The 24,029-nt window shown below is 49.8% G+C and overlaps 1 protein-coding gene across 1 annotated transcript in view; it reads right to left on the bottom strand.

Moving 5' to 3' along the window:
* The window catches only part of SMC4 (structural maintenance of chromosomes 4), a 1,048,897-nt gene that overhangs the window by 594,070 nt on the left and 430,798 nt on the right, over positions 1–24,029 (bottom strand). Inside the window, exon 12 of the mRNA XM_069618465.1 lies at positions 5,313–5,498. Within this exon, the coding sequence (XP_069474566.1) occupies positions 5,313–5,498 (186 nt within the window). The remainder of the gene's footprint in view (positions 1–5,312; positions 5,499–24,029) is intronic.

Genomic DNA, 24,029 nt, shown 5'->3' with positions numbered 1-24,029 from the left:
CTCTCTTGGCAGGAGTCGTGGACGGGTTCTTCAGGAGCGACAGCCCCTCGTTCCAGATGTCCACTAATGGAACCGAGAGGACGGTCTTCCTCTTGGCCTCACGCGGTTGATAGAGGAAACCTTTTCTTTGGGGCAGAGCTGGAAGAGCGCAGATGCCCTGGTGATCATGGCGTGGAAGGAGCCAATTTCGTCGGGTGGGGAGGCCCGAGGAGTTGGTGATGGAAGGCCCATCCCGTTGTCACGACCGCCATCATCCATCCCCGTCGTGGCCGTCTCTGTTCTCGTATCATCCCTCGGAACAGGAGAAGGAGATGAAGGCTGCGAAGGCTGGAAGGGAGGGGATGAATTCTCCTCTGCTTGCTTGGAGGGCTTCCCGACGGTCCAGGCTCCGCCGGATCGTCCGTTGGGGGTAAGGGCAACCTTGTCCTCATCTCCGTACAAAAGGCCTGGAAGCCATCAAGATTGCTCCAGAGTTGTCATGCGGCCCAGGCACCGGCTGCGACGGGCGTGACAGTTGGAGATTGGAATCTCGCCTCCACGGGCTCCTAATCGGCACCGCCGCCGCTTTCTTAGTCTGCCTCGTTGGGATCCCTCCCGTGGAACCGGATCACCTTGAACTTCTTGTTCAGGATCTTCGCGACTCCAGCCAAGTCCTCTTCAGAGGCGGTATCTGGGCCCGTGATGGCCACCGGGGGTTTTATCGATGGGCTGAAAAGAGGATTCGCTCCGCGGTGGCAGGGAAACTCTAGGCCCCGAGGTCGCCTCCACTGGGGTAGCCTCCACAGGCTTCGCCAGGGACGCTACGACTCCCTTGATAGAGGCCTTAGCCGGGTAAATCGTGGCCTTCGCGACTTTGGGTGCGCTTTAGGCCTTCATCTTGAGAGGGTCACCGCCTCGCTCCCCCTCGGCTGTCTCCTTCGAGATCGACCGGGGTTTCTCCCGAAGCTTACCCGGGTTCTCCGATTTCCTCTTCCCCGAGCCAGAGCGGTGGCTTGTGGTTGATGGCATCGGTGAAAGTGCGCCCTGCCTGGCAGCCGAGGAGCCCGACCAATCAGCGCTCCTGGTGCCCACGGACACAGTGCTTTGCCTTTTGTTGGGCCCCTGTCACCGGAGTGCCCTCAACGGTCTTAGAAGACTGCTCGGACTTCTTTTCACCTACTGCTGGGCTCTTCCCTTCCAGCCAGTTGGTGAGCCAGATACGCTGATCCTTCATAGTGCGCTCCGACAGGTTCTTGCAAAACGCACAGTCCTTCTCCATGTGCGTTTTGTCTTTGTGAAGGCAGTAGACACATCTGGAATGCTCATCCTCCTTGAAGACATTCTGCAATCTGCATCCAGGGCAGCTCCTGAACAGCTTGGATCCGGGCGTCGTGTTTCCTTTGTCCTGGGCCATGTTCACGTGGGGTAGGCACAAAAATCCTCCAAGAAGCGAAACTCGACGAAAACGTCACCCTTGAGGGGCGTAGAAAATTCCGAAACTGGTCCCCATTGATCGGAAGTAGAATCGGTGGAGCTTGAGGCTCGATTGACGGAAACAATGAGATTAAACTCTTTGAAAAAATGCAGCATAAGCTCGAGAGCTATAGCACGAGGACTCCCAACACTTGAATGTGCGGTAAAAATCTGAAGATGGCTACCAGAGGAGGGGCTTAGGTAGAGGGCAGTCATTGGCTGGGGGCAGTATGACCCAGAGACCAGTGATTGGTTATTAGGAGAAAAACTGTTCAGAAACGAAACTGAAAATGATTTTTTCTTTACCGAGCCCGACGACTGGGAATATTCACGAGCATGTGAATCCATGCCAGACCCCATGCTGGAGAATGACCAAGGAACACAGCAAATAGAATGTCAAAACAAGTAGAGGAGGGGCCGGGTCAGAATGTGGAGGAGCAGTGCTGAGAAGGGTGCGCTAGGTCAGAGAAGCGCGGCCAGGGTGCATGGGAGCCAAACAGGGAGGGATAGCTAGGCTAGGTGAGCGCAGAACTGTTGCGAGGGGAAGCGTGGCCATTAATAAAGATGTGAGAGAAAGCATGCAGTCCAAGTCATGAGGGAGCGACCAAATTGTGATGGAATGCATGCGGCCTAAGTAGCAGGGGGTGGGTGCACACGGCCTAAATTGCGAGGGAGTGCACGCCGGTGAGAAGAGCGGGCGGAGAGGACCAGTTGCAGGGGCATGTGCAAGAAGGAGAAAGGGAACAAAGTCCGGGGGGGAGGAGAGGGCGTGTGGCGTACAGCAGTGCCCGCTCACCGCATCACCTTACCAGCTGCAGAAAGGAGGGTGAAGACCTCTACACTCACAGTCTGGGCCGCTACCCCGTCGCCGCCAAATACCCGTCTCGGTCAACACCGCAGCCTTTTCCTGTGAGGGCTTTGCCGCAGTGGGTCCGAACCTCAGTTCTTAAAGCCTCGGAAGCATGCACGTAGCCCAAAGTACGAAAACCCCTAAAGTAAGCTTACCTGTCACAACTAATCATTGACCTTAAAATAAAAGGTTTCCTGAATCAAATGTTCCAAACAAGTGCGTTGTCGGAATAGCCAAATCAAATAGTACAATGAAGAAAATCAACTGTCATTCCCTTGGGTGAAGAGTATTGCAGGCAAGATATTGAACTTAACGGTTCTCACCTAAATTAAGTTCAGCAATTCACTAAGGTCTTTTCTTACAGTTTTATCGGGAAGACAAGAAGGCTGCTTACACAAAAAACTCAAACTGGTACCTTTAGTTGCCTTCCAGGTGCAGGTCCTCTTTAGCTAGTGATCAGCTGGGTCCTGCGCTTTGGTTCTTTATCTCAGACCTCTAGGTAATTCATCCCTCTAGCTCCCTTGGTTTAATAGGTTGTCCCAACCTGCAGTTGGGCCTGCAAATTCCTTTCTTTTGCAGCATTTAGCTTCTGGCCCTTCTGCTCCAGCGTCTTTTATACCCAAACTCCTGTTGGTGTGTTTTTCCATTTGACCTTAACCTGCCCCCATCTTTCTTTCACGGGTTTTGGACTTCCCCAGTCTTACTCCAGAGGTACTTGGTGGCTCTTCTCTGGTTCCCTTTACGTTGTCCTTCACATCTTCTGTGGACAAGGATTCTTTCCCCTCTCCTCTTCGAGTTGTGCTTCTGTCCTGGTCTCTATATCAGGGACTGAGGTTTTGCCTAAGCCTCTTCCCAAAAAAGTCATCTCTTCCACCTTTCTGGCTTTGTGGTGGTGCTGCTGCAGGGTTACTCGCCTTCCCCCTGGGTCAATCGGTTTCCTCCAAGCTCTTCAGGCAGCTTCCTGTCTGGCAGTGCTCCAGGGTAGCCCAGGCTCCTTCACCCAGGCCGCAGCAACTCCTTCAGGAATACAGCTGCTCTTTAAGCACCAGCATCTGGAGAGAAGTACAGGGAACCGGTCCCCGACAGACAAGTTCAGAATGAGCTGGCTCTACTTTCATAAGCAGACTACTCCTCCTGTTGGTTGCTGATTGACAGAAAGCTCTGCTTACAGGCTCGAAAAGCAAGGTATTTCCACAAGGGTCCTCCTGCATTAGGCTCAATCTATTGACCTGTAGAACTTCTGATTTAATCAGTTTCCCCTTTTCTATTTCTTCTCGTTTATCCTGAGCCCCTTTGAAAAATTATTTGTCCAATCATTGCATCTCAGGTTACATTATCTATTTAACTCCCTTACATTCTCCCTGCACCCACACGCCCCTCGCAACAAATTACTCTACATGTATTCAAACTTGGGTCCTCCCGATAAGTTTTTACCTCCAAAGGTCAGTTCAGGAGTCAAAGCAAAAATAAAGGGTGTTGCATAGAAGTCTATGGAAGGAAAGCAGGAAAAAAAGTCTTTCATAACCGGTCCCATGGAGCAGAATCCCCAGAAAAATTCAGCCCACCAAAAACAGATTGTTGTGTACAAGAAGGCAAAAGGTGGATAATAGAGTAGACTGCGAAGAGATTTGAGAAGAGCTGTAAATTGAGGAAGATTATTATAGCAAGGACATTTGAGAGGAAGGAGATTGAGAAGGAAGATCGGTCTAACACAGTTGAGAGGTGAAAGGAGAGCGCCTTGTAAGCAAGAGATCAGACCTTCTTTGAAGAGTGGTCCAGTGATGCAAAGGCCAGCAAGTAATCTAATCAGAGCATGAAGATACCAGAATACTAAGTCAAGCTCTAGACAGGTCCAAGTGGTGGTAGAAGTTACCGACTGTAGTCAGCAAGATTAAGGGTAGTCAAGGAGGGGCTGCACATGTACTATAGGCTTTGAGGGCGGATTAGGGATGGATGCGTCTACCAAACATTGGCTGACTCCCACACCATCTTTCCAGACATATGCAGAACAGGTCACTTCTCAATTGGGTTACAGTTCATATTTCCGAGCTAAATAAGCTTAGCCTTATAGTACTACATTACATTTAACAAATAGATTACATGAACTCCTGGCCAAAAATGTTTTTTGGGGCAAAAGTTCTAGGGATTTGCACGTTCAAAAATATGGAATTACAATTCACAGGCCAGAGTTAATCAGCTTAGCCTCACAATTCCTTAAAATCTTGCACAGAATCAAAGTAGATGGCATGACCCCATGTCAGAAGCAACAGTCTTCTTGTGTTTCATAGATGCCGACAAACAGCGATGCTCTGCCAATAAGTCCTGAAATATTAACTAACCCAATTGCTTTGGTATTTTACTCCTAACCTCTGCCTCAAATATATTTTATGGGTTTTGCACTTGTTTCAATTAAAGTTTACACACCATACATTTTTGTAGCGAGATGTAACAGCACTTTAAACAAAAGTTTAATGGTGCTTCACAAGTAATGTATAGATTAATTTTCTATTTATTCAAGTTATATTTGCATATAGATGTAGCACTCTTTACTGCCATTGTGTATAGTATGGCTGTTGTGAATAATTTAATGCCAATTAGCTGCAAGCCCCTTATCCTTTAATACTTTGATCAGCGTCATGCTCCAATATTGCGCAACCTCTTCAGTGTAAGACTACAAATAGGTTTTTTGGGATATCCTGATACATGGAGATTGGGTTGCATTTGATCAGATGCAATTCTAAAGAAAAACTTACATATGTGACACAGATGGGATCTTGCACTCAAACTAAATTAAAACAATTCCACAACATTAGTAACCAAATGAAATTTAACTTACATTTTCAGTTGTGCTAGTTAAATAATTTGTAGGTCTACATTAACAAAAGCAAATTAAAATGTATATGCAACAAAACAAGCAAGCAGATCCACCCACAAAAGTGTCATGTAAAATGTGGCCCAACCAACTTTTTTTTTTAAAAAAACTGTTTTAATTTAAGTAAAATAAAATTACCAGTCTTCCATATATACCAGGAATTTTGCCGGTTTTCTTTTGCTGAATTAGAGCATCAAGAACTTTGCCCCTGCTACGATTTGCAGATAATGAACTTTTGGCTTCTTCTACTTTTTGACGAAGGTCTCTAACAACATTCCTCAAATTAACGTCCTCTTTCACCAGATTGTCAAGCTCATTCTCTTTCTAAAAAACAACAAGACAGACTTTAAAAATGCAGTATCATGGAATTTGCCCTTAAATGATACCATGCGAAAATATACACGGGTAGGGTTTACACCAGGGCAGATTTGCAATAAGCAAGATATGTATAGGCCCAAAGAAAGATTTGGCTCCCACTCTTACATTCTTCTCAGTCTCAAAACACACATTTCATACAGTGTCAAATCAATGGAACTTAAACAGGATGCTGCCTTAAATAACATAACATTGATTGACAATTCCAAATATCACATTTGGTTGTCAAGTTATTCTTTGATCGGGACAACATGCATGCTTTTAGCCTATTCAAACGTTTATTCAGACGAGGCATTCATGAGAACCAAATTTACAGTACACATAGTTTGCACCAATATCTCTATGTAAATCAAAACATTTTCTGGAGACTTAAGTAAATGTGCAAATGTATATATGATTAACGCTATACTAATTCAGTGCATTTAATAGCTAAAACAATGTATGCAATTAAAGGTTCAGTTGCGGAAGAATAAAGAGCATAACAAGTTACTCACCACAGTGACAACAGTACATTTAATCTATAATCAGCTTCAGTCATTACTGGGGGGCTGAGGGGTGGGGGTGAGATCGGTTTCATGAGGGTGGCACCGGAGGCGGTAGTCCAGTGGAAAAAAAGGATTTCCTAAGCTCAATCGGGAACATTAACATCCACAACCATGCTCCTCTAGTCTCGGCACTCTGCTGCACCAATCAATCCTTTTCCATGCTTTTAGGCAGTGTTTGACAACGTTTTTGTAGCCAGGGATGGTTGGAGGATTTATAGATTAAAGCAGGATGGACCTTTTAATATTGTAGTGACTAAGTTACTGGTTCTTGACCCTACAACTAGCCCACCCCCCACTTTTCCTTCATTTTCCGATTATCAAACAGAATAAACCAAGAGGGTGGTCGGATCATAAACCTGGTCTAGCCAAAAAGATGTAGGTAAACCGCCTGACCAAGATAGGCATCAGCCAAAGCAGGAAGGTCAATGCAGAAGTATTCACAGAAACAGATGTCAAAAGGGAGGGCGCTAGAGGGCCATCCAAGATGGCTGCTTAGGTCAGAGCTCCCTCGTAGCCCCGCATCAATCCTGGAAAATCCTGCGGATCCTGGCATTGCTGTGCCCCAGTCTGCATATGCCCGAATTGCCAATGCCCCCAGCGATGTCATCCTAAAGTTTCCTGTAAAATCGGAGCTCCCAGCCCGATATTCAGCCCATGAGGCCCGGCTGCCGAGCTTCGCAGGGCTGGCCCACACGACTCCACGCCTCCAGAGCTGAGCTCCTTCACTGGAGAGCCCGACGCGCCCCCAAAGCGGGGGCCCAGTTTGTGGCAAGGAGGTGGCGGTTTTGGGGAGCGCTCGCCGATCAGCAGGGGGGTCGGCGGGAGATCCAGCCCCACCCTTTTCCCCGCCTGGAGCCTTCGCTGGAGTGGAGGTGACGGCCGTAAGACGCCTGGCCCGCCGGAGGCAACGGCGGCGGATGACGCGGCCCGAGGAGCAGTCTGCTCAGCCAGTACATCCCCCCCCCCGCATCCTGCGTCTTCTCCAGCTGCTCCGGCATCCGGCTTCCCAGCCGAGGGCCGTGGAGCGACAGACCCCAGTTGGCGTCCAGCAGCCCATCGAGAGTCCCCACACCCACTCAGAGGCGGCGAGCGATCCCGGAGGAGCTACAGTGACGCGGTGGGTGAACGGGAGGCTCTCCTGACGGAGTCCACATTCACGGAGCCAACAAACAGCCTTCGAGGAGGAGTCGATCCGGGGGTGCCGGGAGGAAAGGAGTGGTGGGGAGACGGCGCTGTTCCCCCAGGCAGGGTTGGTCCTCTCCCCCAACCCCCCCCCCTCCTCCGCCTTCAAGACTCAGCGGCGACCTCACCCGTAGTGGCAGGAGCAAGCGAGCAGCACAGCGCCCCCCGGCAGATCATTCACTCCTGCCCCCCGCTGAGCCAGGATTGGTGCGGCATCCGCACACGGAGCACTTGGGGGACCCCGTCCACACCTGGTCGACCTGCACACCCAGAAGTCCGGAGAATCCCGCCACAGTGGGAGGAGCATCCTCCTTGCCGCAGACCAACACTCGTCCCTGTACTACAGAACAGAGGCACAAGGAATTGACCAACACTTCGCCTCCTGATTTAGTAATAGCTGGCGGAGAACTTCTGTAAACAACCTTGACACGTACCAATGAAGCTCAACAGTCACCTTCTGCTACTGAGAAGCCCGCATGGCGGGTAGCACTCTTCCTATGCCAGTTTTCCGTTGAAACCCACCAAGGGGGTTGCGCTAACTGTGGTGAGCTCGGCGCACGACGAAAACCGCCCTCCCCACCCCGCATTTCTGATAAATCACCCCATACAGCGAGCTGCGGCCACCCCTTTTCCAGGGGTGGGTCCCGGAGGGCTTCAAGGCACATCTAGACCACCCGCAGTTCATTTCCGACGCTTCCATTCTCATAGCCACGATCGGGAAAAACGATAAATCTCAGAGGAAGCTAAACTTTGAGAGTGGCCCGACCCCCAGAGCCCCTCCCCACCGAGAAGACCAAGCTTCATCGTCTTTATGCTCTCATCATGACTTAGTGGCTGAGAACCCCTTTGAAATCAAAGAAATCCTTCTGGACTTAAAAGCAGGCATTGGCAGCCTCAGTAACAAAATGGACGGTCTCGCGTCCAAAGTTAATCTCCTGCAACACCGTATGGACTCCCAGGCCGAACGCCTAAACGAGATGGAGCAGAGGGTGTCAAATCTCGATGACAGTTCGGCAACTCTAACAGTCTCACAGCTGGAATCGCAAATGAAACTAACCACTGCCAAGTGCGAGGACTTAGAAGGTGGGTCGAGGAGGAATAATCTGGGGCTAGTCGGTGTGAGAGAACATCAAACGCAGGAGAAAATGGAAGACTTCGTAGAATCCCTATGCACCACTCTATTCGGCCGCGAAGCCCTATCCCACCTATTCATAATCGAGAGAGCCCACAGGATTCCCGCGACAAGACCTGCACCAGGTGCTCCCCCCAGGCCAATAATAGCGAGACTGCTGAACTACAGTGATCGCGACTCCGTGCTCCGCCTCGCCAGAGAAAAAGGCGAATTGAGCCACGACGGGGACAAAATCCACTTTTACCCTGATTTCTCCCTGGCAGTGCAGTCACAAAGGAAAACATTTGCTAGCGTCAAACAGACTCCGCAACAGTCAACTTCTGTATTCAATGCTTTATCCAGCACGCTTAAGAGTCCAGCACGAGGGAAAGGTCCAATTTTTCCAAACCCCAGATGAAGCTAATTTGTTTCTGGACCGTCTAGGTCTCCCAGATCAGAACCAGGCTCGCCCCAGACCGCAAAGAGATAGAATCCCCAGGAATCCTCCTTAAATGGTTTGACATGGCTTGGTACAAAATACGGCACAGCAACATGGAGTAAGCCAGATCACTTACAGCTGCACAAGTCGGGGCTGGGACACTTGGGAGGCCCCAGGTGCCCCCAGCACAGCTACTGTTAAGTTACTGTTAGCCTAAGTTGAGTGTCCGACGAGGTGTGGATCTCACGCCTCGGGATGGTGACTCTATGGGCCTTCTTGGTTTTGTGTTGGGAAATTCGGAACCTCCCGGTGAGCATGTTCGGGGTTGCCCACCCTCGGGAGAGTTACGTCTTGGGCCTGTTGGGGTTTGCCCGAAGTTTGAATATTACGAAGTTAATGGGAAAGTTCAGCGCCACCAGATCCCGAATGTCCTGCTCACCGCCTGCTCCCTACTCGCTGCCAAACACATCATCGCATCTAGACTCCCATCCCTTGCACACAGACCCAGTCAGAAGCTCTGGCTCAACCAGACCTCTGCCACCCGCAGAATCAGAAATGTGGTCCGAAATAAAAGCAAAGTCGCCCCATTCAATGTTTTAACATGGAATACAAGACGCAGCAACATCCCGGATAAATCTAGAAACATTCTGCACTATCTCAGACGTCACAAAGTGGACGTGGCCTCGATTCAAGAGACCACCAGTGGGCCACAAACTGGGGCTGCCACAGATACTTTTCATCCTACTCCACATACTCGAGAGGAGTCGCTATCCTCATACAAAGGCGACTTAGTTTCCGGCTGCTACACACGGCTAAAGACGATAAAGGCAGAGCACTACTGGTGAGCGGCATCGTCGCAGGTCAGAAAGTGACCTTTGTCAATTAATATGCGCAGAATGTGGATGGCCCCGACAACTTCGGCTGGGTGTTGACGCAGCTCTCCGCGCTCAATCCGGCTACAATTGTCTGGGGCAGAGACATGAACACGGTCATGGACCCTACGAGAGATAGATCGGCCACACAACCATCCTCCAAGGCTGGTCTCCAGATAAAAGAAATTTGCAAAGCGTTTGATTTACAGGACACTTGGAGAGCCTCCAATGGGGAAATGCACGAGTACACCTTTCATACCTTTCATTCTGCAGTCCACAAAACAAGCTCCTAAATTGACTACTTTTTAACCTCAACAAACAGCCCCCTGGCGTGTGGCCGGTGCTACATCCACCCGAGAACACTCAGACCACTCGCCAATCTTCCTTAAGCTCAAGCCAGCTAGCCCCACTCCGCCGCTACAACGTTGGCGCTTCAAACAGGGATCTCTGCGGGATGAGGTCTTTGCCTCCGAATTAACAGAGGAGATTGACGTGTTTTTGGAAGCCAACCTGGGTTCGGTCCCCTCGGCAAGCATAATTTGGGAATCCTTTAAATGTTTTATCAGAGGAGTCTGCCTCGCCAAAGAAAATGGCATTCTCAAGCTTATTAGAGGCGAGCTTTCAAACAGCGAAAATAAATTAAGACAATCCGGAGTCTGCAGCGGCTTTGAAGACGGAATTACAGAAATTCGACGCAGCGGAACGTGAGGTTAAATTTCTACACCGCACCAGCCAAATCCGTCAATACGGCGAGGGCCAGAAACCAGGTGCTCTACTGGAAAATCTAATCAAGGCCGATAACAAACAGTCCCCAATCGAAAGGATCAGAACTAGGCAAGGGGAAGAGGTCCACACTGAAGATAGCGGAGGAATTCAATCTATTCTACCAAGATTTTTACAGCGCAAAGCTGCCGAAAGACTCGAACCTCCCCCTGGAATATCTGGAAGGCAGAACTTTACTGGGTCGAACATCAATTGCGTGAACCTCTAAACGAACTAATCTCACAGCAAGAGATTAAAGCAGCCATAAAGACCCTACCACCCTCCAAAGCACCAGGCCGACGGCCTAACTGGAGAAATTTACAAGGCCTTTGCTGAAACTCTGGCTCCTATACTGGCAGCGGTGTACAAGGAAGCGCTAGAGCTTGGGACCCTCACTCACTCCTCTCGTGAGGCCAATGTCATTCTTTTACAAAAGTCAGGAAAACCACCAGATGAATGCGCCTCGTATCGCCCGATCTCCCTGCTTAATCTTGACAATAAAATTCTTGCCAAGATCCTGGCGAATAGACTGATGTCCCTGATGCCTGCGCTGGTGCTGGCAGACCAGGCAGGTTTCATACCTGGCCGCAATACGACCTTCGGCATCCGAAGAATGTTTGGAATCATCGAGGCACTAGACCCAACAGGCCAGGCAATCGCGGTCCTGCTAGATGCAGAAAAAGCATTTGACTCGGTGGAGTGGCCGTTTATGTTCATGGTTCTCACCAGAATGGGGTTGTGGCCCGCTTCATCAAACTTGTCTCTCCTGTACACCAATCCACAAGCTAATATAGTGGGCAAGGCAAAATCAGCATCAATAAACCTGCAGCGTGGTAGGAGACAAGGTTGCCCCCTGTCAGCACTAATATTCGCTCTGGTAATGGAGCCACTGGCCTCCAACCTGCGGGAACTCAGTCAACAAAAGGGACTCATCATCGGTCCACACAAACTCATCGTATCCTTATACGCCGACGATGTGTCTCTATTCATAAGGGACCCAGAAGTTACCCTGAACCCGGTCATGCGGGAAGTTAGATTCTGGGCAGCCTCTGGATTGAAAATCACTCAAAATCTGTCTTCCCTCTGACCTGAGACACGAAACAATTCGCCGACGACTTCGGACTCAAGTGGAGAACCACCGGGGTTCGCCATCTGGGAATCCAGCTGTCACTTGACCCGCAAGAGGTATTCCGGGACAACTATGAGGAAGTATTCAAGTCCCTACAGGACAAGGTCACGCGCTGGAAGATGCTCCCACTGACACTCTGGGGCAGAACCTCCTTAGTCAAAATGGTAGTGTTGGCAAAATTACTGTAACTCTTCAACAATATCGCGCTGCTACTACCACAATCCTCCTTGAAAAGGCTGAAAATCTTGTTCCTGGATTTACTGTGGGCTGGTAGACCAGCCAGAGTGGCGTACACAATATTGACGCTACCCGTGTCCAATGGTGGTCTAGCCCTCCCCGACATGGAAAAATATTTTTGGGCAGCTCAAGCACAGTACCTCAGCCACTGGTATGCAACGCAAACGATTCGCCATCATGTACAGGTGGAGTGGGCCTTGGCAACTCCCAACTTCCTGACTGCAGTGGTTTTCGGCCAACTTCCCGTGCCCAACCGCACAATGAACGCAATGCTCACGACATACAAGGTCTGGAAGTCGCTAGCTGGTAGGCTGGGGGTGCAAATAAGGTACTCTCCCTTTTGCCGGTCAAGTTTATTCCTGGAATCCCCCTATCAGAGTGTTTCACCAGTGGGTTGACAAGCGACACATACAATCCCTAGGGGACCTACCTATTCACGGAGGAGGGCTTCCTGACTCCTGACCAAGCCAAACAGAAAGGGGGCAACACTACACTGAACGTGTTCCTCTACTTCCGAACTCGATAGACTATGCAGACCCACCTGCCTGGTTTCCCGAGTCAATCACCGACCTGGCAGTTACTGCACGATGTCATGCAAGCACAGGGGGAAGGCAGGCTAGTGTCGCAAATATACAAAGTACTAACCACCGGAACACCCCCCCCCCCCCGTCAACACTGGGGTGAAAACTAGATGGGAACGAGCACTAAATGCAAGTATATCGAGGTTGATTGGGGCTACATACTGAATCAGACCCAGAAAATTGCACTTGACTCCCGGCTCAAACTTATCCATTTTAATTTCCTCCACCAACCTTACTACACTCCTGAAAAAGCTAACACCATCCCGACATCCAGGCTGAATGCAAGAGATGCAGAACTCTATCAGCGAGCTTCATACACTTGGCATGGGAATGCCCTGAAGTAGCCCCATTCTGGAACCGAGTGTTAGACACGACAACGGCAATCGTGGGAGAAGCAATACAACCGAGATGCACGGCAGCACTGCTGGGAATGACAAGATTGCTATCCACGCCGTCGAGGAGACTGGCCGGGGTTCTGACACTAGATCGCAGGAGAGTTGCCATGGCTTGGGGCCGCGGCCCCCCACCTTCCTAGACCGCTTGGCAGAAATACTTACTCTACTATCAGGACATAGAAGCGGACTTCATAAAACTTCTCCCTCTTCATACGCGCCCGACCGACTTATGGGGCCCGCTGATAACTTTCCTGATAAGTGAAGCCGACACCTCCTCTGAGGGATCATTGGACTCAGGCAACACACCCTGATGCAGTCTTACTCCAGGCCGTTAATCCTTGTTACAGGGTCGCAGTGGGGCAGATATGATGCACAATAGTGACTATACGGAGGAGCGGCGAGGGTCAAGGGAGGAATGGTTTGAGCTCTAGTTGACGGCGCAAAGTTTAAAATCCACCCTAATGTGGGTGTGTATTTGTATGGTGTGTTAAAATACCAAAAATAAAGGTTTTAAAAAAGAAACGGATGTCAAAGTCCATTTCTCAGCCTTGGCAAGGACATCTCAGAAACTGAGACATTGAAAAGTCACCTCAGTTCTCAGTGAGTGGGCACAAAGTCATTTAGGAGATCAATGTTTCTGCATTGATTAACTTTCCAAGGCGATAAAGCACACTATGCTACCTTTCAATGCCTTTTTGTCAATGGAAGAGTTCCTATAAGCTCAATAAGAACCTGTCCAGGTCAAATGCGACCTTCCTTAAGACAACTAGATAAATGAGGGCAATAGCTACTTCTGATAATGGATTCACGAAGAAGCAAAGCGCAATATTTTGCTGGAGGTGGGAAGCTGCAAGAACCTTTAGTGGAAAGAAAGGGTAGGTATGCGGTACCACATTTTCCTATGTTCCATTAAGACAATGTTATGAAGATAAGAAAGACCATCAATGGCTTACACATTGCACGTGGACATGTCCATAAGAGGCAGTTCGCCAGGAAAACAGCCTGAGCTAGGCTATGACAAAGGCTTGAAAATGTTTGCAGGCCATGTTAAAATAAGTCTGACTCGCATTGAGTAGAGGGAAGAGGTGACAACCCCAATGGCAAGTTAACAGCTGCGCAAATACACCTCAACCCCCTCCAGATTTGACTAGAAACCACCCCTTGAGTTACTCGATTAACTAGACTCAATTAAGTAGGTTGTTCCAATGAAGGAGGGGGTAGGGTGCAGTGCTAGTTTAAGGGTTCAGTATTGGTTCCTGCTAGGTGGTTCATCGCTCCACGTCTGCTCCTCATACCTTGAAGCTAGATGACCAGGCATTTCAAGACCACCACAGATCCAACAGTGACATTGAGCTTATGGCCCTTGGAACATTGATTTGTTAATGGATGGGATTACATCAGAATAATTCTGAGGACAAATAACCAGACAAACTCAAGAAGATGGCAAGTTACTGTTTTATAAACAATTATCTAAAACAGGGAGGTTATAACGAACATCAACGGAGGTACGCACAGTCTTTCAATGAGTTCCACAAAAGAATACACTTCATTATGCGTCAGAGTGACATACTACGTGGCAATAGTGAAAAACCTATTAAGGGTTGGGATTGGTTAAGGGAAAAATTATAAATTACTCACTGTAGAGTGACTAACTTACTCTTAGTCCCCTTTCCTTCATACTGCATGGGCGTCCCTTCCAAAGGACGGGAGAGGGAAGCTTTTTCACCAGAAAAAACCTTCTGCTTTAAATTTAGAGGGGGGCGCGGCCCAGGGAGCATGCGCTGCCCTGACTCAGCCCTCTGGTGCCAAATCTCATTCCCCATAGACAGGTCGACAATAGATTAACATTGCCTAGTGACACCAGTTTTATTAGAGGGGAAGCTGGTGGGACGTATGGAGGAAAGGGGACTAAGAGTATGTCAGTCACTATGGTGACTAACTTGTAATTACACTTACATCACGTCCACTTTCCTCCATACTGCATGGGCAATCACAACTGAATAGCCCCAGGGAGGAGAGGAGATCCTCCTTAAGCAAACCGGTTTCTAAGAACCGCCTGTCCGAAAGCCACGTCTGACCTATAATCGGCATCCATACTGCTTGCCAGGGGACATGCCGCTGGGATGGCCGTTGCCTTGTCTGACCGTTTGGGCGTGCATGTTGGCTGGCAGTGGCCTGTGCTCCCTCGTAAGCTTCTTTAATGGCAGAGACCATCCAAAGGGCTATGGAGGCCTTAGAGGCCCGATACCCTGGTCTTGATCCGCCGAAAGTGACAAAAAGGGCGTCCAACCTGCGGAAGCCCTTGGTCCTGTCCAAGTAGAATCTCATGGCATGTCCGACATCCAGGCAGTGCAGATCTCTGTGCCTAGTCTTTGGGCTCAGCAAAAAACGTAGGTAGCACTATTTCTTCGTTCAGATGTAATGTGGAAGGCACCTTGGGCAAGAATGTTGGGTGTGTCCGCAGGACTACTTTATACTTGTGAAATGTAGTATATGGCTCCGAGGCTACCAGCGCCTGGATTTCGAGATTCTGCAAGCCAAGGTGAGGCAGACTAGCAGGGCTGTCTTAATGTGACCAGCCCGATGTACGCGGATGCCATTGGTTCGAATAGTTTATGCACCAAGGCACCCAGAACTTTGTTGAGGTCCCACACGAGGTATGGCCTCTTCATGGGTGGGTAGAGTGTCGAGTCCCGTCAAATGTTCAACAATCGGGTTGGGAGAGGAGAAAATCTCCAAGTTTCTGCAAGCCCCCATGGCTGCCAAATAAGTGCGGCAACTGTCTACTTGCACGCCTGAGTGGGCAAGGTGCGCCGAGAAGGAGAGCACGTCATCCAAGGTACATGCAAGGGGGTTGATGCCCATAGAGTCTGCCTAGTGGCAGTACCTGTTCCACTTGCTCCTATACTTGGCCCAGGTAGACTTATTACGCCCTGTATGATCTCTAGGTTAGCCTGGGAAAGGTTGAGGTGAGCAAGCGTGACCTGTTCAGGAACCACGCTGTGAGGGCTAGTTTCTGTGGTGCGGGGTGGATGACCCTGCCCCCTGCTGTACCAGATGATGTGCTGGGCCTGTCGGAAGGCGAATGGGCGGCTTCTCCAATAGGCTGAACAGCTCTTAGAACCATGGCCTGGCTGGCCACCACAGTGCTATTGGATTGATGCTGAGGTGGCGAGATTCCTTGATCTTGCATATCACCCTGTTTATCAGTGGGGTGGCCTGGAAGGCTTATGCCGTCATTCTGTGCCACTGACTGGAATGCATCACCCAGGGGGCCCGGACCTTGCCAGGAAGCGACCAGTTGGCACTTCCTGTAGTCCCAGGAGAGCGGTCCAACTGGGGTGACCCCATTTGTAGAAGATTTCCTGCAGAACTAGGTCGTTCAACTGCAACTCTTAGTTGTCCACCCCCGATCTGCTGAGCCAGTCTGCCTCCAAGTTGGATTCCCCCAGCAGGTGGACAACCGTGAGGTAGATGTTCTCCAGGACCCATTCCCACATGCTCATGGCGAGCCTGCACAGTGGGGGGAGGGGGGGCAGGAGGAGATCTGGTACCTTCCTGCTTGTTGACGTAGAACATGTTGGCCGTCTGAATGAGGACGACCTTGCCCTCAATAACCGGAAGGAAGGCCCCGAGCACCAGTCAGATGGCCTTCAGTTCCAGCCAATTGATGTGGAACCCCTGCTCCTGCCAGGTCCAGGTGCCATGGACGCAGTGGTTGTCCAGGGTGGTCCCCCATCCCTTGAGAGAGGAGTCCATAGTGTTGACCTGCAGGGTAGGTTGCCGGAAGAGCTTGACTAGCCGAATGTTGCAGTCCCTGGACCACCATGTGAGGACCGGGTATAGTAGAGGAAAGTTGATTGCAGCCTCTTGGAACCGGGAGCAGGGCTCTCAAAGAGCAGCTGTATCCGCCTCATCCAGAGTGTGGGGGACGGCCAAGAGGCCTGCTGCCATGAGCCCCAGTTAGTGTTGGTACCACCAGGCCGAAGTCACTTCTCTACTGAGGAAGTGCACAGTGGCCCTTTTGATGGCTGTGATCTTGTCCCAGGAGGGAACAATGCTCGGAGCATGTGTCCTAAATGAGACCCCAAGGTGGTTAGTCTCTGCGTGGGCTTCCGCTGCGACTTCTTGAGGTTGACTAAAAAAAAGAAAACAGCTCATGCAGTGCGTTCAGAGCGTGGGAAGTATGGTGCACTGCTTCCGGAGAGGTCACCCTGACGAGCCAGTCGTCGAGGTACAGATAGATGTGGTGCCCCTGCGGCCTGAGGTGGGCCTGCCCTGGGGGCAGAGTTGAGGCAAAAGGAAGCACTGTGTATTGGAAATGGTAGCCCATGGTCCTGAATCGTAGAAAAGAGCGATGAGACTGCCAGATCGGGACAAGTAGGTACACGTCCTTCAGATCCAGGGAGCACACATCCAGTCTCCCTTGCACAATCTCTCTGCCATTAAAGCTGGCACAACGATCTTGAATTCTTGTAGAGGTTGAGGGTGGAAAGTTCCAGCACAACTCTCAGGCCCGCCTGGTTCTTTTTCTGAATACCGAAAATCCTGGAGTAAGAGCCCAAGCCTCGCTGGGAGGCTAGGACCTCTACTGCCTGGCTCTCGAAGAGCGACCAGATCTCCGCCAAAAGAGTTGCTGTCCCAACCTGTGGGATTGGAGGGGAGGAGAGGCTGGGATAGGGAGGTGGTACTCCGTGGATAATAGGGAGGATCCAGGGGTCGCGAATCTCTGGCACCAAAAATGTGCATGGAGAGCAAGCCTGCCCCCGACAGGAGACCGTGGACCCAGAGTGGCGTTTCATGCCCTCTTTCCCTCTGAGGCTGTTGCAAAGGAGGGGGGGGTGGAGGACTGGAAAAAGCCCCTACTCTTTCCCCCACCAACTCCCTTTTTGCTCAAGCCGATGTTGAGTCGGTGAATGGTCAGGCTGCCTGGACCTCCGCTCATGGAAGCCGCGGAAACCTCTATGTACGCCCCTTGTCGGAGCGCTGCTGTGACTGGGTGTACGTTTTGGGCTTTGTCTTTGTCAGACTGGATAAAGACTAGGCCGTTTGTGAGCTGTTTTTGTCCAACTCCTCGTCCGTTGTGGCATGGAAGAGGTCACCCCCTTCGGACAGAAGATCCAAGATGCGTTCCTGGACATCTGGGTTGAATTTCGTAGCACCGAGCCAGGCCGTTCTTCTCATGTCTGTGGCAATGCAGATGGCACGGCCAGAGGTGTCAATGTGGGCCACGGTGGACTCTGCCCTGCGCCACCATCTTGGCCTCTGTCAATCCCACCTTGAATCGGGATTGGCTCTGTGCGGGAAGCTCTGGGAGGAAATCAGCTATTCCCCGCCAAAGCCTCTGGTTAACAGCTGCCAGCATGGCATCCGCGTTGGCTTGATGAAGGTGGAAGGACGCATTGGAATAAAGCTTCTTCCCGTACGCCTCCAAGAACAACTTCTTGCATAGCAACTGCGGAGGACGAGACTGAGGAGGACCGAGGCCTGGCATATAATGATGCTGCAACGATCACTGAAGAGTGCGGCTGAGGGTGGGCTGATCGCAAGAGGGTATCCCCCTCCATCTGCCTGTACTTTAGATTGACCGGCTGGACCGTGTGGTGCTTGAGCCAAACCTTTTTGGCCAAGGCAACTATGTCCTTCTACATAGGGATCCCCATTCTCACCGTGGGACGTAGCTTGAGGACTTTGCGAGGACCCCTCCCCCCTCTGACGGTTGCTCGACCTTGGGTTGAGGAAGGCCCAAGTATTCTGCCAGCCCCGCAAAACATTCATGCAGGGCCTTGGCTGATGACGGTGTGTGGGGTCCTCATTTGTGTCCACCCGAGGGTCCGGTTTGGTCCGGCACCAGTGGAGGGGTGCTGGGCGCCGAAGGCTGGGGTGTGGAGGCCAGAGCCGGAGGCTGGTACGGAACAGTCTGCACTATTGGTTGGGGTGCCGGAGTGGGCAGCGGAGGCTGAACAGGTGCCTGGGGCACCTGTACTGGGGCCTGCGGCGCCACAACAATAGGCGGGAGCACGTCCCGATGGAGTCACCGAGGATGGCCCCCATCCAAGATTTTATGAGCCTGAGAAACCGTTCAAAGAACTTGTCCTCACAGGCCGCAGTGGTCGTAGGGGATATTGACAGGGTAGTGAGCAGCTACTGGAGCCCTTGTGTGCCCTGCCCATATGGGTGCAGTGGAAACCTGCCTTGCGCGAAGGAAGGGTAAGCTGTAGGCCATATACCTGGTTGACACGAGTCGCACCTTGACACATGTTCTTCCACCTGCTGCCTTCCTTGGAGCAGAGTCAGCCGGATGTCTGGAATTTCTGGAGCGGCAGCCATTTTGTCGAGCTGCCTTCCACATGCCTGCGTAGTGTTGCTCGGTTCACTGGGCCCGCCCCGTCCAAGACTCGAGTGTGGATCATGAGGCCTACCCTGTTCCTCAGGCCAAGGCCAGGTAGGCGGTTTGCCCTGGGCAGATCTGCCGGTAGAACTGCGTGTAGGCGCCCTCCCCAGCCATGTTGCCGGTACTAGGGCATAGCCCCTCGGGTGAAGACCTGGTAAAAGAACCTTCCGGTCCCTCAGCACTGTCACCGGGAGGATCCACTGACCCCTCGGCCTGTAAGCCTGTAGTCGATTCAGCCTCGGTACTTGTGCTGGTACAAGGACCTGGGTGATCCCGACCGCGCGGGCAGGTCCTTGGGAAGGAGTCTCCCTTGGAGGGTGCAATGGAAAAGAGCAGCCCTACCTTGGGCCTGGATCGATGGTAGACTAAGTCCTTCAGGTCCTTTGGAGGCGATCTCTGGAAGCGCTCCCTCCACCTGGCTAGCCTATTATTCAGAGACCTCGAAGAAAGCGTGTTGCACGCGGTACAAGCTTGCCAGCCGTGGTCTCGGCCAAGGTACCGTAGGCAGAGGGCGTGGGGGTCTTTAGTCAGGAAGAGTGTCGCAGGATGGACACCTGCTAACCCTGTAGAAGTCAACATGCACCAGGGAGGAGCGTGACGCCCGAGGACAGAGTACCTGAATGAAAAAAAGACAAGAGTACAAGTATCTGCGCATGGAATTACGTGACCAAAGCCAAATCCAGGAGCGCTGGTGAATTAGGCCTGTTCCCGTAAACGCAGAAAAGCAGACAAAGGTGTGGCATCGGAGGGCAGAGTCAGGGCAGCGCATTCTCCCTGGGCCACGCCCCCAGGTACCTCTACATTTAAGAACGTTTTTTCTGATGAAAAAGGTTCCATCTCCCGTCCCCTGGAAGGGACCCCCATGAAATATGGAAGAAAGGGGACGGGACGCAAGAGTACATCTAGATATACCAAGGCATAACTAAGTGGTGTCACATAGCAATTGGCTATGCAATTCTGAAGGTTTGCTAATCAAAAGGACACTTGTGTAGCAAAGTTAGCCATTTAAGTTGCCCTGTTCAATGAAAGCACAGTTCACCCTGCATTCCTCTTTTACCCTCAGCGCTCTTCACCCTCTTTTCTCTGTTCACTTCAAGTGCTAATGGAGAGAAAGTGCAGCAGTAATCATCTCCTCAACTCAAGTGCATGTGTGGGAGTCCATGCAGGAAATTCTTTTTCAAATAATTGCCATCCAGAAGTAAATCAAGATCATAGTTTTATTAAGCTTTCTATATCCTGGGAGGCAAAAAGAGGAGGCAAAAAGATGTTATGTGCCAACTTTACATTTTGTTTTAAAAAGATAGTCATGCAATTCCATGCCTGCAATAAAAGTGGTTACATGATGCATGACAGTATTAATACTGTAAAACACTGCATCATCTCCATGTTTGTTAGTGTCATAGTGTCAACTATAAATGTACATGATCAAATGCTTTTGATGATGAACTTTGTTCTGTAACCTGCAGGTTGCCTACATCTTGCAACTGGTGCCCATACTCCTTGACGTTTTATATCACCCTGTTGCTTTATACCAGGTACCCTGAAAGTGAGATTACTACAAACTACAATATTCCACCTGGTTTGCCCAGTTCTCTGCCTGCTACGCAATCCACTCTGCTTAGTCTCTTTCTTGCCTCTTACATAATGAATACACAAAGCGAACTAGATGCTTATGCAAAGTAGTGATCAGTAGTTCCATCAAGTCTGTACATCTACAAATCTACTGCAATACAATGTTAGACTCCAGAGCTCGCTTTGCTTTACGCTTATGATGGTTTTATATATTAACACCTCTGGGAGACAAGGGGCCAAACTGTTTTCAGAGCCTTTATCATATCTATTAATTTGTGTCCATTCATGCAGTTAACCTTTTACATTTTACAGACTCGTCTAAAATTTTGAACGAAAACCCCAAAAGAAAGCAAATGTGCTCTCCAGCACCCCGCTTCCCTACTCCCTCCTTCCTGCAGCTAAGGGCCCCGTGGCAAAGTGCATCTCCAACTGAAGCAGATCCAGAACGTGTCCGCAGGTGTGAACTGGGGAAGTGAGTAGCCAGCCGTCAACCAGCAGCAACAAATAAGGTAGGAGAAGCCAGGGTGGGGATCGGAGCAATCACTATTCCGCAAGCCCTGCCACATAACAATCCTTCATATATTGGAACAGTACTGTGATTTTCAGCTTGCGCCCTCTGAGATATTACTGTGATTATTAGACTGTGCCGCACCTTTACCAGTGTTTAGGCCTGTACTCCAATTGCATCATTAGCTGTAGGCCTTTCTCCCACTACACAGGTCACTCAAATCGAGCTGGGTTGGGGCTTATACTCAAATTGTATTCATAGGCGTAGGCGTGTCCCTCACTGTACAGCACACTCGAATCTAGCAGCGTTTTATTTCCATTTCATTTATTTTTGCATTTGGTTATAAGGCCAAACCCTGGGTTATCACGGTGTTGGTTACAAGATTGTTTGGAAACGTAGTCTTTACAGGTTATCAAATTTGCAGACACACAGTATTATGAACGGTTACATGGTAATACAGGTTTACAACTTGCAGTCTAGTATTTACAGTCAACTGTTTAATGGTTACATAGTAGCACCAGTTTACAATTGTACAGTCTAGCATTTACAGTTGAGTTACAAAGTGGTGGTCTTGTGGCTTTTGGAATTTATTAAAGAACCAGGTTTTGAGGATTTTCTTGAATTTTGGGATCTTGCACTCAAATTTCATTGTTAGGGGTAGGCCTTCTCTCAATATACAGGACTCGCAATTCTGGCCTTAGAATACCACACTGTGATAATGGTGTCCTCACTGGCACACTCCACATTGAGATAGCTTTGACTACTAGCCGAGCACCCCATCAATACCCACCCTAGTGAGACTAACACCAGACAACCAATTGCCCTACACTACGGACAGTGCGCAGGTTAAGGACAGACCTAGCCCACTGACGAAAAGACAGACGAGACCCGAGAACACAATATTATCCTTAGAGGAAATACCAACACTCTAACACAAGACACTACAGACGACCACCTGACCTGTTAACTCTGCATCAAGAGTCAAAATAAGACGCAGAAATCGATGCCGACAAAGAAAGCTGGATCATGCAACAATAAACACTGACAAACCCAACTGTCCCCAGTAGAATCAGCATCGAATACAGGAAACGCCCCGCCAAACAACGCAACCATCAGAACAAACTAAGAAAAATCATATCTTACACCTTACCTCGCAACAGAATCTCAATACACCGACAAGACAAATGGAGAACCACTCCAAACAACCGTAAAAAAGACGCGTACAATAGAAGAGAGCGGTAAGACACCAATCACCTCACCCATATATTACAAGAATAGAAGAGCACTATCGATATCTACAAGACATCAAACAAGACAATGCCCTAATGAACAATCCAACCACCAACCTATTGAACCGATTCAATGAAGAAGCTCCCGCTGATCTTCAAGCAATCGACACCGCTAGTGAAGCACAGCTATTTAACAGCCAAGCTACCAATCTAGCAGACCGCTTCAATGAAGAAATCCGCTTGAACACTTACCTGGTCTCTGCAGGAGCGTAAGTGATTCACAACCCCTGTTGATCAGCTATACTGGGTTTTTAGGGTTTTCACCCAGACATAAAAAGAGAACAGGAAGGGTGAACTATAATATAAAATGGTAAATTCTACTAAGACTCTCCCCCTGCTTTTCCCACCCTGAAATGGTTCCCCATGTACTTCTAAAGGCCCAAACTCTCCTCACCTGTGGTTTGAGAGCTCTCTGTCCTGCTTTCACGCAGGGGCGCGTCGTTATTGAGGCTCAGAAGACAATGCTGTTAAAACAAGTAAGCCTCTGAAAGCAAGTCTTTATATTTTGAAAGAAGTCTTGTCAGAAAAAAGGGAACTGATGTTTCAGAGAAAAAACGTTAAGGTTGGAGAGCTCTCTTGCTGACTAATTCATTTCATTTGCAGGTTTGCTGAAGAACGAACTTTCACTGAAGCACAGAGGCGTTGTCGAGGGAAAACATGAAAAGCTTTCTTGCGGTATGTAGGCACGCTTGCGATAGTGAAAGCGCACGGAACAGAGTGCCTTCGGAACCGAGCTACGGGTTTTCTATTGTGCCAAGTATGCGCGCATAATAGGGTAAGGCGGCACAGCGCGAGTTAGTTTTGAAACTAAAGCTTTCTTCTGTGAAGCGAGGCGTTGGACTGGAAAAAAAAAAAGCTTCAGGTACGTATGCACGTATAGTTATTTTCCTTCACCTTGAATTTGTAATGTTCGTTAATCAACTACGGTACCTTTGTCTTTGCAGGTTTTCGGAGGGTGGAAAGTCTCAGAATGATGCTGCGGATGAAGACTTGACTGAACTGCGGACTACGAATGAAGAAATCACCATTTGGAGGACTGCGGCTGCAGAAAATTTGGTCAGGTAATTCTAAGTCTGGTCTGTAAATATTCTGTGAGCGATTCAAGTTCTTAACAGGACTCTTTTATTCTGCAGGTTCTGTGAGCTGAGTGCCGGTAGCGTTACACCGCGGTCAGAGGACCAAACACACAGCGCGCGTTACTGAGGAGGCGAGGCTTATATAGCCTTCTATGCCCAATGTCTGGTTCTCTATGATAACTTGTGACCCAGAGGGCGGCCATTTTAGGGGAATTGGGACACTTGATTTTCCATGAGACCATGGTTACCTGGACAAGGAATGTGCGAAGGCCATGTTTGCCACTCTAAAACTCCATCTAGAGCCTACCGATCTGTACAAAGAATCCATCCTGAATAAGTACAAACCAAAACAAGTAACAACTAAAACCAAAACACACCCAAAAGATCC

Source organism: Ambystoma mexicanum, chromosome 10 (genome assembly GCF_040938575.1).
Source record: "Ambystoma mexicanum isolate Mex_15411 chromosome 10, UKY_AmexF1_1, whole genome shotgun sequence".
NCBI classification, from domain to species: Eukaryota; Metazoa; Chordata; class Amphibia; order Caudata; family Ambystomatidae; genus Ambystoma; species Ambystoma mexicanum.
The sequence above is the reverse complement of the archived record's forward strand: the minus strand, read 5'-3'. Positions and strand labels throughout refer to the sequence as shown.